Raw genomic sequence first — 17,212 nt, forward strand, 5'->3', positions numbered from 1 at the left:
GTTGAATGAACTTCAATACATCTATGAAAATGAATTTGTATAGCAGTACGTAATAGTTTTCTATTTAGGATATTTTTAGCATGAGTTCTGTCACCAAGATAAAACGGTTATTCCTTTGATTCTTTTATTTCTCTTCTTTTACAGTTTTGCTCGAGTAAAATAATTATTATCAGTTATAGTCGGTTTTCATCTGCAAGCATAATCCATTGAAAAACTACCAAGTACGCTTGATTGATATTGAAGGAAATCTATATCTTTCATTAGTAAAAGTCACTCTTAAAATATAATAGAAGAAATTCAATATGAAAGGAAGAAAAAATCGAAAATCTTGTTAATTCTTACCATGGAAGGAAAATGAAATGCCCTGAGTTTAGAAACAATATATGATATTTTATGAGACATTGAGAAAGGGAGTAAAACTAAAACTGAAGTAGCAAAGGCTTCTCAAATTCTAAAAGTACGCTCACGGGTATTGTGTCTAAAAAAAGAAATAAATCAATAATTTTTCTTAATCAAATGATCTTCAAAATGGAAGACGATGGTAAACAATCAGTTCGTTATATGTAAATCTGTTCGCTATAAAAACTCCTGATACAAGGAACTAATTCGCTCTATGCTTATAAGGAACTCCGGATATAAGGAACAAATTTTGAATGTCCCTACGAGTTCGTTATAAGCGGAGTTTACTGTATGAGCAAACTTAATAAAACACAACCTAAGAATGCTACAGACAAAATTTGGTGATCATCCTTCAATCATTTCAATAGAAGATGATGTTCAAATGTTTTTCTAGTTTTAGCCTTAGCGGCCACTAAAAGGGGCCAATCAAATTAATATGAGTAAACTTGATAAAACACTACCTAAAAATGCTTCCGACCAAATCTGGTGATCATCCATCAATTAGTTCTGTAGAAGAAGACGTTTAAATGTATTTCTACTTCTAACTCTATTTCTAACTCTAGAGACCCCTTAAACGGGCCAATCATATTAAAATAAGCAAATTTGATACAAGACTACCTAAGAATGCGTCAGACAAATTTTGGTGATCATCCATCATTTAATTTAGTAGTAGAAGATGTTTTAAGGTTATATTTTTAGCTCTGTTGACTCCTTAAAGGGGCTAATTGAAATGGCATTAGCAAATTTAAGTGTGAATGTCACAAGGATGCTACAGACCAAATTTGAGGTAAATCTGCCCATCAGTTTCAGAGAAGATGATTGTTGACGCATGACGACAGACAATAGACGCCAGAGTACTAATAAGTCACCCTGAACCTTCGATTCTGGTGAGCTTAAAAAGGTAATAATAGAAAGACTTCATTTCACTGTGCAAAACCACAAAACTTTCTTGAACACCGCTTCATTTTACATTGCAATTCAACACAAAATTCATTTGACACGCAATACCATTACCAATCTTAACAATGGCTTCATTTTACAGTGCAATACCACAAAACATTACTGAATCAGACTTTATTTTACAGTAGAGCTCAAACCCATTATCCCTAGATTGAGAGGCAGAAACCTTATATATATAATCACCATGCCACAAATACCCTTTAATATTGTAAGAACTACAGTCACTATAGGATACTAGCCAGCTAGTCACAACTTCTAGGAAACTGTTTCAACAATAAAAATTTAACAGAAGTTGTCCATAAGACAGCAAGCGCTTGATAGGAAGCCTGGATAATGTGAAATTTTTTATATTTAAAAGGGGCCATAAATCTGTCAAAATCTAGTTAGTTATGGCATTGGGAAGTGACCTCCTATTATTCATTTTAAATAAGTTTGAAAATTGTGAAGTTTCAATCCATTTTCTTCAGTAGTTTGGAGACACAATTTTTTTGGTAAAAACTGAACTAAAGTGTACTGAATGCGATGAGTACAATAGCCCTTCACTATTTTCAAACAGATGATTTTACAAAAAACAACATTTACTCATATGGATAGCTAAATTCAAAGATAAAATATATCTTAAGTATAACAAGAGCCACCACCGACGGGGGCAACGCTTGACTTTTTACTTTCTCTCAAGCAAACAAAGGAATGTTTGAACAAAATCTTAACGTTTCCTTTTTATAAAATTAATCGGTCTATCTTGTCACATTAGTTTTGTCTATATATTTTGTATATATAAATATACTATTATATATATATATAAATAGAAACACGCAATTCTATAAATAGAAACATGCAATTCTATAAATAGAAAACTGTATAAATAGATACACGTGGTGGAGTCACGTGGTGGACTCACGTGGTAGAGTCATGTGGTGATAGTGGTGTCACGTGGTGGTGTCACATGTTGGTGACACTTGGTGAAGTCACGTGGTTGAATCACGTGGTTGAATCATGTGGTGACACTTGGTGGAGTCATGTGGTGGAGTCACGTGGTGACATCTGGTGGTGTCACGTGGTGGAGTTATGTGGTAGTCACGTGGTGACATGTGGTTGACACGTGGTGGTGGTGTCACATGTTGGTGACACGTGGTGGTGTCACTTTGTGGTGTCACATGGTGGTGGTGTCACGTGGTGGAGTCACGTGGGGACACATGGCTGTGTCACATGTTGGTGTCACATGGTGGAGTCATGTGGTGGTGTCACGTGGTGGAGTCATGTGGTGGAGTCACGTGGTGACACGTGGTGGTGTCATCACGTAATGTAGTCACGTGGTGGTGTCACGTGGTTGAATCACATGGTGGTGTCACATTGTGGTGTCATGTGGTTTTGTCATGTGATAGAGTCATGTGCTGGAGTCAAGTGGTGTTGTCACGTGGTGGTGACACATGGTGGTGGTGTCACGTGATGGTGACATGTGGTGGTGACAAGGTCTTGTCCTTAAGTATGTTCTGTTATAATATGAAGTTGATCCTTTCAATAATAGCAAAGTTACAGCCAGTTACAGCCAAAACAATGAAAATTTCAATAATTTGAACTTCAAAGTCAAGGTCAATAATGAGTGAAGGTCAAGGTCTGTCCGGTTATTTTTAAGGGCTATCCTTGAAGATTATTATGTTCAAGTTTGAAAACAATCCATTCAAAAATAACAAAGTTACAGCCAATAATAGCCAAAAAATGAAAATTTCAATAATTTGACCTTCAAAGTCAAGGTCATTTATGAGTGAAGGTCAAGGTCTGTCTGGTTATTTTTAAGGGATATCCTTGAAGATTATTATGTTCAAGTTTGAAGACAATCCATTCAAAAATAACAAAGTTACAGCTAATAACAGCATGAACAAGCAAAATTTGGACTTTTAACCTTGAAGGTCAAGGTCATTTATGGATGAAGGTCAAGGTTAGTGTAATCTACTGAAAGGTCTTGTCCCAAGAGTTGTTGTGGCCAAGTATGAAGACAATACACCAAGAAATAAAAAAGTTATGATCCAGGTACAAGTTTGCGGACAGCAACGGCAATGGCAACGCCGCCGCGACTATAGCAATACCTCTACTTTTTTTTTTTCAAAAAAAAAAGTTGAGCTACAAAATAATAAAACAACAATCATTTATAATTGCACATTGATATCCCTCATCAACATGTTTTATTACCAGTTAAAAAATACATAAAAAAAATATGACTGAAATTTAACATACATGTAGAACATGTAGAAACCAATATTCCTTTAATTTCAGATCAACTTTATTCAGTGAATAGTTTGAGTGTAACATGTAATTTTAAATGTTATATGTTAGACTTATTATATACGAATATATATATAATGTATCACACTCATGAATACCTGCACTGTAAAGCTCATAATAATGACAAATGTCAAGCTGTATTTGTGGAGGGAAAAACACACAAAATGTCAGTCCATGAACTTTTTCAGATAGCGCATGAAAAACCTTGACAAAAGTGTTCATTAAAGGAACTTCACTGACATGACTGAGGTCCTAATCCTAAATCAAATTGAATTTTAAAAAACATAAAATGATTTAATGCTGCACTTAAACACTAAATATTTACAAAAGATAATAAGGAAATAAAAGATTTACACTCAAATTTGAACTGAAAATCAATTTGTTAAAATCTAACCCCAATTACAACTCAAGGCATTAAAATGTTATTCATATTTTGGGTCATTTTGCATCTGAAAAATGATTATTATGGAAAATGGGGCCAATGAGCTAAAATTTGCGCACAAGTCATTGGTCAAGACCTACATCAAATGGTACACAAATCTCAAACAAAAAGATCCTGTCTCCTGTCAAGGAAACCTCATTGGAGTCCCTTTAAAGGCAATTTGCGTATATTAGTACCAACTGTTTTCAAATAGCCAACCAAAAAATTGAATATTCATTGCTTTAAAATTGTCACAATTTTCTATGTAAAGACTCTAATAAATCTCTGAATATCATTTTATGTTATGCATAAGTGTATGAACTTTCATTGTCCCCGATCGTGTAAATCTTTTTCCGCATACACGACACTCGTAAGGTTTCTCGCCAGTATGGCCGCGTATATGCCGTGTTAACCACGAATTATGTTGGAATACTCTGCCACAGAATCCACATGGATAGTAATGTTTAGATTCCGGCCCATCAATAAAATTGATGTCGGCATTTGGTGCCTCTAGATATCCTGCAGTATCTGAAGTACTTTTCATAGCTGTAAAAACAGTAAAAAATATATGAGCATAGTACATTGTATACATGTATTGTAATTCTGCATCAATATAACTTTCACAAAGTGGATCGGGTAATATAAGCAACTATTATAAATTAGAACCAACATACATGTATTTTCAAGAAATATTTAATAATTATATCCAAATGATACATTTCTATTGTTTGCCATCAACATATTTAATACTTATGGAAAATCTGCCTCTTAAAATTGGACTTATGTTCTGATAAACCACAAATATAATTTTCACTGTAGCCGGACTATATATCTGAATGCTGAATGCTGATGAAAAGAATATCATAACTAAATGGAATAACAGGCAAAATAAATGCCGCCATACGTAAATTTTGCTTCTTTATTTTGACATTTCGAAGAATATCATAAATGTACAGGTATGTACAATACAAATAGAAAATAATGCTATTCTAGTATTAAATGTATCAGTCATAAAGTCTGTGGGAATAAATGGCCTGAAATATGCATTTTTATTACAAAAATGTTGCCTATATAAAATTGCTCCTTAGTATGCAACTGAATAAGGCCTCTTTAAAGCCATAGAAACACTAAAGGTCACAAGGCAACTTTCAACCTCACTGGAAGAAGACCTCAGATGCCCCTTACTGCATTATGTAAGGCACAAGCAGGCTATTCAGTAAAACTGTTTACATTCTGTAAGCTAACAGTAACTAGATTGCTTTCTCACAGGAAAAAATCCAAAGTCTCGGGCATGATTTGAACACACACAGCAATGAGGGACAAGTGGTCACAAGGTCAAATCTTTCTAGACTTGAATAATCTTGACCTTTTGAGATGACCTTTTGAGATGACCTTTCGAGATGACCTTGACATACCTGTATCATCATGACTAGTAGCTGTCTGATTACTGTCAGAACTAAACTGTCCTCCAAACTGTTCATCTCCATACTGTTGTGTAGCTAACTCAACTCCAAGCACTTCTACATCATCTAAATCTTGTTCTGTTTTAACTATTACACAATCATTCCTGTGATCAAGATTACGATCTGTGTCATCAGGAGCTTGAGAACTATCTGAATATAAATTATCTGAGAAACTGTTGTCAAAATTCATGCCAGAATGTTGAAAACTGGCAATATTATGGGGGAATTTTAGACCTTTTCTTTGGTGTCTTTCTTGTACAGATGAAATTTCTGTTTCCGAAACATTTGCTTGATAATTCAGTCCTGAGCTGTTATCTGTTGCACTAGAATTGGTCATTTGTATCGTTTCAGCATTTGCTACTTGCTCTCCAGTACAAAAGTCCCTTCTTTTTTCATAGGCGAAAGAATTGTGCCTTGACGGAGATTTCTTTCTTGTATATGGATGGGTTCTAAATTTAGAGCGTGAAAACTCGTGCTGTGAGAAGTTCTCCTCTGTGTTGTGAAGAGCTACAAAGTATATAAAATTTCCAAATCAACCAAATGCATCAATTACACATAAATTCATTAGCATTAATTGATCATCAAACTGCTGGCAAAAAGAGTGATTGTCGACTTTAAAAGGTGAATCTACCTAAGCAGTGCAGATCAATATCTGACTGTATGGTTTGTTTGCTTTTTTGTTTGGTTTTTATGGTGAACCATCACAGTTTAGGTGATATGGTGCTGAAACAGGATAGGTGATTTTGGCTAACTCGGGTGATACAAACTTTAACCAGGGTTCAAAACCACCTCATCTGTTGGAGCTAAGAGGATGCATTAAACTCCAATAATTCTGACCCATTTAGTCGCCTCTTACAATCAAGCAGGGATAAATGATGGTTGCTATTCTGATGCCTCAACCCATAAAGGCAAACCCTCACCACCAAGGGAAATATGTTTGTTGTTTGTTTCATTTTACACCTTTTTCCCAACAGTATTTCAGTCATATAGGCGGGTAGTTTCCTAACCATCGTTCCTGGAGAGTTACACCAGTACTAGACTACCTTCCTCTGTGCTAAACTACCAAAGCATCTCCCGGGGATCAAACCCAGCCAGAGAGGTAACTGGATTAGAAGTCATCGACTCTAACCCCTCGACCACGGAGGAGGTTACAAGGGAAATATGAACTGATAGAAGAGCAAACAGTGCACACCAAAATAAGATGGCACATCCATATGGACAGTTTTTTTTAAATTTTCCCCAAAAATGTTGAATGGTTAAGTCAAGATTGAAAGATGAGATATTTAGCATTGTAAGGTTTAAAATTAATGATTAGTCTTTGTCTCAGTAACTGAGCTAAAGAAGAGTAAAACTGAGCACTCTAAATATATAAATAGAAAATATATTAAATAATTTTAAACCAGGGATTTTTTTTCAGGATTTTGGGAACATGACCCATACCCATGGAATTGAGAATTTCAGCTGTATTTTGTTAGAAATTGGGAAAAAATGCATGACTGAAATTTTACAGTCATTAAATGAATGCAAACAATTACAGTTTAGGATGGCATCTTCAAACATTTAAGTACTATACAAGAAATATGGCAATGCCATGAAACCAGGTTTTCAATTATCACCATAGTAGATAAATATGTTGTAGTTGAAATACAAATAAAAGCAACAAACAATGTAACTAATTTCATAAAAATATCTTATTCCAAACAAGTTATTGACCGGAAACCTATTTTCTATTTTTAGTAACAGTGACCTGACTGGAAACAGATTTTCTATTTTTAGCAACAATGACCTTGACTTTGACTCTACAGGACCCAAAAGCAGGCAGATGAGCTGGCAGGCATGCAACAACCTAGATAGTTTCTGTTTTATAACTAAATAAAGTTTGTTGTGATTAATGGGATATATTACACTAATAATTAAATTTTATGGAGAAACAAAGGGCCATAATAAGGTAAAAGGTAAAAACTTATCCAATCATAAAACCCTGACAATACACAGCAGGGCACTTGAAGATAAAGCTAATCTGTGAAAATTTGAACAAAATCCTTTTAGAAATGTAAAAGCAGTTGGGCAACAGAAGAAATTGTTCACTATATACTCTATATAAGGGAAAAAACAAAGGGCCATAATTAGGTCAAAAATTATCCAATCACAAAAACCTAAGAATATGCATCACGGCACTGGATAAAGCTTCTGTGAAAGTTTGAACAAAATCCCTTGAGAAATGTAGGAGGAGTTGTGCACAGAAGAAATTGTTCACTATATATTCTGTATAAGAAAAAAAAACAAAGGGCCATAATTAGGTCAAAAATTATCCAATCACAAAACCCCAACAGTATGCCTCAGGACACTTGATGACAAAGCTTCTGTGAAAGTTTGAACAAAATCCTTTGAGAAATGTTGGAGGAGTTGCGCACAGAAGAAATTGTTCACTATTATTATATTCTGTATAAGGAAAAAAACAAAGGGCCATAATTAGGGCAAAAATTATCCAATCACAAAACCCCAAAAGTATGCATCAGGACACTTGATGACAAAGCTTCTGTGAAAGTTTGGTCAAAATCCGTTGAGAAATGTAGGAGGAGTTGCGCACAGAAGAAATTGTTTACGCCCGTCCGCCCATCCGCCCGCCCGCCGACATACCTCAATCTTATAACCAGATTTTTCCTTCGGAAAACCTGGTTAAAAAGTGAAGAAGCCCTTATTTTCAAAGATTTTAGAATTTTTTATTCAATATTTTTATTTTGTAACTTTCAATTGGGATTTTTTCCGTGGATTGGGAAAATAATATACTATTTTCAATTGGGAATATGACCCAATAACGGCTATAAAATAAGCCAAAAAAATCCCTGTAAACTAACGCCAATGCTGAGAAAATCAAAGTCACTTACCTACAATTATTAACTAAAACATATGTGTTAACTAAGTTTCAAATGAATAGCTTTAATGGTGATGTAAATACACTTTTCATGAAATTTTAAGTTCAGAACGAGAAAAAGTTCGCAAAAGAAATAAATTTTAGAGTTAAATAATCTTAGAGATGAAATATTCTGCAAACAATATGTGTTAGATAGAGAGTATTATAGCCCCAATTTACTTCTAATTATCAAGCGTTTTGCGAATTTACAGACTTACATTTAAGGCAAAAGCTTAAGAATTGAGTCTTAATTTCACTACGGTTGTCCAGAAAACCTTTCCCAGTACTTGATCCTAAAAGTGATTGAGCTCCGTCGCTAGCATTTGCTGTCAGAATAAATGATTCTTCACCTGTATACTTGCATAATTGATCTATCTGAAAATATACCAAATCATTATAAACTTCTTTAAAGCTACATGCCTCCAGATGAGCCAAAATATTTTTTTTAAATTCCACAGAAAAAATGTCTTAATATTTAAAAAATAGTAATAATTTCATGATTCAAGTATTAATTTATGTGTCAGGTGTGATTAATTAGGGCTTGAGCTAAGGGATAACTTGGGAACAAGTCGCCTTCGGATCAACAACATCGCCTAAAACAAACTTCAAAGCCATTATGAAGTCGCCCGATTTTTAAGTGATCTTTCATACCTTTTTATGACACTAGGTCTGTTAACAATTTGTTTACTTCTCAATTACAATCAATTAGCAGACTTTTACACCATATATCTACAGCATGACTAATGCAGTTAAGTTCAGGCTGTTTTTGGTAATTTACATGGATTATAAGTGCCATCTGCAATGTAAAAATTACTCTTGGTGATAAGCTAGCTTATCTCCGACAGGGTTTGTGTGCCTTTAAACGTTACAATATAAATAGTGGATCTTTACTTACAAGCAACTGTATCTGGCTTTTCAGCACAACTTTAAGGATAGCTTTAGATCCAGGTACATCATTTAATAGCTCAAAGTCACCCATCATCTGTTGCATTCTATATCAAAATAGAAATTGTATAATGTTATGAAAGAGGTAACATATTGGAATATAAAACTCTTTTACAAAATGATCAATTTTGATATGTTAATTAAAGTGATATACATAAAAATTGCATCTGTCATGGAATTGTATTTTGTTTTCACAACAAAGAAGATATCTTAAAATTGACCATTTTACAGGTTTCAAGAATGATATAGAAACTGCAAAGTTGCAAGGTCAGTTCAACTCTGTCACGGTCCTTATAATCGCCAACTATTTGGGTCGTCTTTATCCTTAAATGTGCACCTAGGCTAGCACCACCTAATTACAACACCATTATCCTACACATAACTCTCAATACCTAGAGCATGTAGAGACTAATATTTGCTGTCGCTACTTTTGTTCTTTAGCACTTTGGGAACAACAAAACAGTAACAATATGAAATGAACAGCAACAAAGCTGTTGCTGCCAGAAGTTTCCAAAATTCCAAAACACATTGTAAATTAGTTAACAATTGTTAATAATATAACCTGGAAAATTATACTAAATACAGCTTTTATTGAATAAAAAATATGAAAACAAACATAATTATTTTATTACCAAAACACAATTATTTTAAATTAGTTAACATTTGTCAATAATAAAACCAAAAAAATAAAATATATACTAAATACAGATTTTATTGAATAAAAAAAAAGCACGAAAAGGAACATATTTTATTACCAAAATTACAAAACACATTGTTAAAAAGACAAAGTGACAAAAACTTAAGTAGACTCGTCCTGTTTCAGCTGTGCATGCTGGTGTATTTAAATCTTCTTAATTGGCATATATCGCTCAAATTAAATTGTAGAGACAGAAATTTGTTTGTATGAAGTTTGCATGTAATAAATATGTTTAACATATACATGTATGGAAGTGTTTTTTAGTATCATCGGAAATTAACAAATTACACTGATTTTATGACCATACATGTGAACTTTTTTTGATGATCAAGTGGGATATTTTTCTTCAAAAATAGGGAGATTTTAGAATTTGCAATAAACAAAGAAAAAAAGATCTGATATTAAAAAAAAGGGAGATTTCTTTAATTTGTGGAAAAAAAAACCTTATTTTAAGAAAATTCTTTGAAAATATGGCTGCAGAAAGTGGGAGTCTCCCGCTAAAAGTGGGAGAGTTCACATGTATGCATAACTGAGATTTCAGGGTGTCAACTTGAAAGCTAGAATGATCGCACTTCCCCTTCAGCAAAAGAGTGCAACTTTTTTCCTAATATCAAGCAGATAATTTGTACCATCATAAAATACTAAAACAAAAACTTTTGCAATTAGTTCTTCAGGTTAGCTAGATTTTCGGGCTTTAATTTGACTGGACTTTATTGTTAGACAATAAAAGGACTATATTTCGGCATCAATTTAATATTTGTATATCAATCCTAAGATGATTGGCTTGTTTAAATTAAATGTGTGACAAATGTTTTAGATATGCGTTCTTTAATCACTTTTCGTAATGAATACATGTATTTTTGCAATTCCCATTTTTTAATATTTGACATGTATTTCCATTGATAAAAATATTAATTGACATTATATTATATGTATATGTTTAATTCAATATTTATCTCAACATTAAATTACTTTCTCGTCGATGTACTCCTGTAATTATGTTACTTAGATAAATTGAAAATCCACGCAACTGAACCTAATTCACATAACTAATATTAAGAAACCTTACTATTGTCATTGTCAAATTTTTTTTTTAAAATGTTGATTTAACTGAACTAGGACCAGTCAAACTGAGAATATTATTGTTATCATCATACTGTGGCAAATCCTTATTTAACTGTGGCAAATCGTTATTTCACTGTGGCAAATGGTTATGTGGCAAATCATTACTGTTGCAAATTGTTACTAATTCAAAGATATAATGCAAAATCATCTAATGTCCCATACTAGTCTACCATAGGCTATGTGTTGATTTCTTTCCAATGATTGTCTGACCTGGTCTAGAAAGTATCAACTGTTTGCACTTATACCACATTTTCTAGCAAGTCATTCCATAAAATAACAAAATCAATAATTCTGATGGAGAAAAAGTTTGTCGGCCAGGCATTTTTTAACAGAGTGTGGAATCAAAGAAAAGGATAATTCAGCATGCCCATTCACGCACTTCAGTGCGTGTTTCACGTACAAAATACTGGATGCACGCACAAAAATCACATGGAAAGGGTACATGCATGCACAATTTTAAAACTCCAATTTTACACCGTGAAATCGGCAATGTAATTGACGAATGTTTGGGACGGTCTAAATTTGGTAAATGTTTTAGTCTCAACCTCCGTCATATGCGTCGTATGATTATCATAGACTAGCGGTCTGCAAAATGCAGAAAAATATTTTATCATTCGTTAAATCGTCCAAAGGTTTGTTGTCCAGTTTCATCTCTCCTTATAAGACGGTTAGACCTATAGGCTATAATTTTTGTAACATTATAATTCTGTCTAAGAATAATGATCGGCCAATTTATATGCTGAAAAAAGTGTATGTGATATAGGATAAATTGCATTGCGTATACGTGAAGGAAGTGGCTAGCCGTACGGGCCCGTACGGCTAGCCAAAAGTTCTAGCCGTACGTGAGTCACGTACGACTAGCCGTACGGTACTTTTCAAAAATATATGGAAGGCGAACGTGCATATGTTAATTATGACTTTAAGCGAGGATTTTAGTCAAGAATGTTTACTTTTTAGAGATTAATCGACTGTTGGCTACAGTAAAGAATGTACGTACTTTGTCATCACAAGACGTCGAGAAAAAATAGCGTTTGGTTGCAGTTAAATAACATCAATTGAAATAGTTTACAGAATTTTGATAATAATCATTTTTTTTTGTTTCATTAAGTTTAATTTTTAAATTGAAAAAAAAAAAAACAAAAAACAACAACAATTAAAAACCACCGAAAATAATTGTTGTCGGGCTCTGATAATTGCGTCAAATACCGACGGTACTGTATAGAAGTTTGTTCATCGTCCATCATTAAGGAAAGTTTGCATTATTAAATTATTTTTCCTTTTCACCGTTTTTTTTAATATTCTTTTTATTTATTTATTTATTCCCCTCCGATCATTATTTATTCTATCCATGTGCTTAATTAACAGATTTAACAATTCATTTGCAAAATTGCGGAGCATCTTTATTAAAGTGAACACACTAGGACAAATGCGGAGATTTGATTAAAATCGTCGTTTCAAGACACAAAATAACATATGCATTTTCGACTTCTATATAATTTTGAAAAGTGCCGTACGGCTAGCCAATACAGTGTGTCCAGGCTAGTCGTACGTGACTCACGTACGGCTAGAACTTTTGGCTAGCCGTACGGGCCCGTACGGCTAGCCACTTCCATACGTGAATGAATATATGTTAGAAAATGTCTATTTTCATAAACAGCCAACATCTGCATTGCATACTGAACTAATACAAGCCTTACTATCAATGACTTAGTTTTGATGTATTTTTAGATTTTTTAGATGTAACCCCAGTTTGCAGAGACAGGGGTTACATGTACCCTTTATTTAAAAAATGAGTGGGCAGGCTGTAATTTCAATGCCTGGGCTGTGGTGGCCGGGCTCACAGACGCATGGGGTTATGTGCGTGGCTCCCCTTCTTGATCCGCACTTGTATACACCATGCCTATTTTTATCGTGCAAACCGTAAGTCAAAATATTTTTGCATATTATTACGACCTGGTCACATGTCTTGAACATAAAACATGTTTTCCGCTATTTTAACCACGTTTAAAAAAGTCCCTAGAATATCATAATTTCATGAAGATAACAACGTACGCTTTCCTTTGATGTGAGATGACTGGAATGAGTTTCGGCACTGTTTTGCGCTTTCATTTTCATGCCGAGAACCAAAACCCCGCAGCGGTTACTTCCCCTAATCAGTACAGAAACCAAATCAAGAAGACTGACGGAAAGGGCCGAGTAGTTGCGATTGAATTTCTTTTTCCCAGCGATTTTCCCGCTGTAATTTACGGGAAACATTCCAGTGGTCATGAATTCGTAAAGAAGCATGTGACTCAGTTATGAAAATATAATTAAATGTGCAAAGCTTGGAAGAAAGGTACGATCTGATAATAACATGCAGTTATTCATTAAAGGAATATATGCATCGACTGATTTACACCAGAAATAAATGGCATGCGATAACATAAATACCTGAAATATATGTAGGTCAGTTGTGTTTACATTTCGAAGCTTGGTATCTTCAGGAAATTGAAGCGTTGGAAAAAAATTGACTTTTTTAAAACGTTATGAAATTCTATTCAAACTTGTTCATGTGTTAGACACTTAACCGTCTCATACTAATATAAGCACAAATTTAAAACTTATTCTTGTAATAAACAATACTTTTAGTTTTTAATATTCAGGGGCGGAAAAGGGCGGGGTCCATACTCCAAGTGTCTGTGGCCGGGCTGTGGTGGCCGGGCTGTGGCAAAGTTATGTACACCTGTAAATAAGAAAATTTCATATAAACATTCTTTTTCACATAAAATGATGTCAAATTTAATTAATAAGGTTTTCAAATTGGTCAATATGAAGCGAGACGAAAGGTCACTTTTAGTTGCGAATCGTCTACGGGACGAATTATTCCAGGTTTATCATCCTTTTATCACATAGAGTGTTTATATAATGCATATATACTATATAGATTTTCGAAAGGCAGCTGAAACTTGGAAATCGTCTATAAAAAGTCCTAACAAAGTTATAAAACATGATTATTTTTGAGTTGGATACCTTGAACAGTGTTGAATTGAAATGAAAGTAACTTCCGACGAACGCAACTTCTCGGCTCTTTGATTTAAAAAATAGCCGAGATGTTCCGATTGCAGATTCTCTTTGGTATGACACCGCTAAATTTTGGTATGCCTAAAATATGCAACGGAGATATTTTAGGCGACAACGGGTGTGCTTAGAATTCTCTAATATTGCAAGAATTTTTAAGGAAATTTTGAGTGTTTTTTTAGTAAGTGCCGAATGTACACAATAATCTAACAAAAAGTAAGTAATGAATAATAGGTAGATTTATACCCCCCTAGTACTGCCACTTTCCGATCAGCTAACAGATTTTTCTACAATAACTGACAGTAAAATTATAAAAAATACAATTCTGCAAATATCATTATTTCAGCTAATAAATACAACTTTTTGAAATTTTACCTGAATTATTAGTATGTATCGTAGACAAACCACTACTGACCCATTTTCCTGTTCTTCAAAATTTCACTGCCACTTTACAATCAGTTAAGAAAATATGTAATGTACCACATAAAGATTGTCATACAATGTTAAAATATAACCAATTATGTATTTTGAAGAAATTTTGAATAACACGACTTCAGATAAATGGTAATAAACAATTTGAACCTATATATTTATAATGCCATTTTTCAATTTTGATATCAATTTACCGTAGTAAAGCAGTCACAATGGGGGTATGGACGCACATCTCAATTAAGCATGTTCTTGTGAAACTTTTTGGATCTTAGGGTTTATATGACCCCCTTCTAGTGACAGCTTACTGAAAAGTTATCAGAGACAATGTTTTTCTTTGGTTAAGTGACTGTTACTTTACTGATGTAGTACGTTCCAGCAGGGTCTTTCAATTAGAAAATAAATACACACTGTCAATCAAAAATAACACATTATGTATATTGACCTTTTTTATGATTTATTTTATCTACATATTCTATAAAATGTAAAAATTATTCAGCTAAACAATAAAATTATTATTAACTTTAAACATTATGTATATTGATATATTTTTATGATTAATTTTATCTACATATTTTATAAAAAGTAAAAATTATTCAGCTAAACAATAAAATTATTATTAACTTTAAAGTCAACATTTCAATTTTACAACTTTTAATGATTTAACATACTTTTGACAAACAACATTTACAAAATAATATATTCATGTCATATTTAATTGTATAGTAAATAAACGAAAGCAAACGGAAAACAAAAATAGAGGTGGGTTGAACTAAATGCATGTTTATTGACAGAGCAAATGTCTCCATTCAATGCAGTAATTAAGCTTTTAAACTGATCATAATTCACATCCAGTCTGGGGTATTGGGACAGTGAATTCAAAAGTTTTGGTGCAAAGGACCTGAGGGTTGATGGCTACATATTAATTATTATACATAAAATGAAAGAATGTGTTTTATATTAACAAGATCATGTAGATATGTTGGTCCTTGTTTATGAATGATTTTGTGAATTGCAAGTTCTTTTAGTTTTAATTTTTGTAGCTTAGATTGTATTAAACGTAAAAGAATCTGGAAGTATGTTCCATCGGAAGCATTAATCACAACAAAATTACCTGAAAATTGAAGACTCAAGGGCGTATGTTTGGACGGGGCGGACCATATTTTAGGACAGGGCGGACCGTGTCTCGAGACGAGGCGGACCATGTATATTTTCAAATTAAATATTGCTTTTGAATTCTTTATATATATTTTTTGGTATCATTATTATCATAAACATGTCGTTTATATAAGCATTTTCATATTGAACAGATATTTAAATTACTAGTTAAATATGTATGAATTAATCATATGCACACGGCATAAGGCGGATTGTTGATTAATCTAAATTATAAGTATTGACCCATAAAATTTTAAGTATAAAATAAGTAGCGTAAGCTAATGGGAATGGTTTGAGAAAATCTCATATATAAAACATATTTTCCTTTGCGCTAATGTTAATACATGTATATACTTCAAACAATTACCGTAATTGTGATATTTTTATATATGCCATTCATGCCATTTTAGCTGTATAGAGGAATATAGTTTGTTTAATTACTTAAAATTACAATGTGAAAACGAAGAAATAATTAATATACAATGTATACAGGTATATTAATTCACTAAACAGACATCATCTTTATTAAGACAGGTCACGTTTCTAATATATACTAACTCGTCAATTAAAGAATCAAAATTGTGGAGAATTTAACACAAGTCAACCAGGAGCATGCAGTTAAATTTCATGAAATTATGGCTATACGCTCATTCTCAATAAAACACAGCATTTGATGTTCCACTGGGTAGCTCTTATACGAAGGTTTTTCTTATGGTCAAAACGTCGTTAGAAAGGTGGCTGCCACTTTGTCTAATAGGGACTCTCTCAGGTTTACGTTTCTATATGTTATTTTTGTTTTACAAGTACTATTAATGCCCTAAAATGTAACATACGTTACTGTCGCCACCTAGAATTTTTAACTTTGAAGTTGTGTTTTAGAAAAAATAAGTTCCTGAATAAACGAAACATGTGCAATAAGTCATTGTTGCGTGTATATGCAGTTTGATTATTGGTAAAAATTATATTTGACTGTTAAAATCTCATTGATATAATGCATGGATGATCAAATGTCGCCAAATGCATATAAATAAATAGTGACAAAATATGATAAACAAGATCAACAAGGAAAGGCGGCGCTCAATGAACGCAACCCCCATATGACCCAGCAACAAGAACAATGGCAAGGAGCCCAGGCGGACCCCAAACAAAAACAGGACAGGGCAAAGACAGAGCACGGACAGGTTAATCTAAACCTGGTTAAACCTAAAACAATTAGATGTGAAACAGAAATTACATAATTGAATCGATGCATGCTAAATAATACAGCATATACATAATTATAAGTTAAAATAAGCTTGCAGCCTCTCAAATATCATTATATTTTCGGATTTTTTAATTTTTATTCAAATCTTTTCAACAGC

At 33.2% G+C, this 17,212-nt stretch overlaps 1 protein-coding gene across 1 annotated transcript; it reads right to left on the minus strand.

Moving 5' to 3' along the window:
- Window positions 1-3,511: 3,511 nt before the first annotated feature.
- LOC132724000 (hypermethylated in cancer 2 protein-like) lies at window positions 3,512-14,297 on the minus strand. The gene is made up of 5 exons (XM_060708814.1): window positions 14,217-14,297; window positions 9,336-9,432; window positions 8,659-8,815; window positions 5,479-6,033; window positions 3,512-4,609 (listed from the first exon to the last, which is right to left on the minus strand). The coding sequence occupies exons 2-5, from the start codon at window positions 9,429-9,431 to the stop codon at window positions 4,356-4,358; spliced, it is 1,062 nt and encodes a 353-aa protein (XP_060564797.1). The 5' UTR covers window position 9,432; window positions 14,217-14,297; the 3' UTR covers window positions 3,512-4,355.
- Window positions 14,298-17,212: the final 2,915 nt, after the last annotated feature.

The sequence above is a fragment of the Ruditapes philippinarum genome, unplaced genomic scaffold (assembly GCF_026571515.1).
Source record: "Ruditapes philippinarum isolate M1 unplaced genomic scaffold, ASM2657151v2 ctg7664_1_1_1_1, whole genome shotgun sequence".
NCBI lineage: Eukaryota > Metazoa > Mollusca > Bivalvia > Venerida > Veneridae > Ruditapes > Ruditapes philippinarum.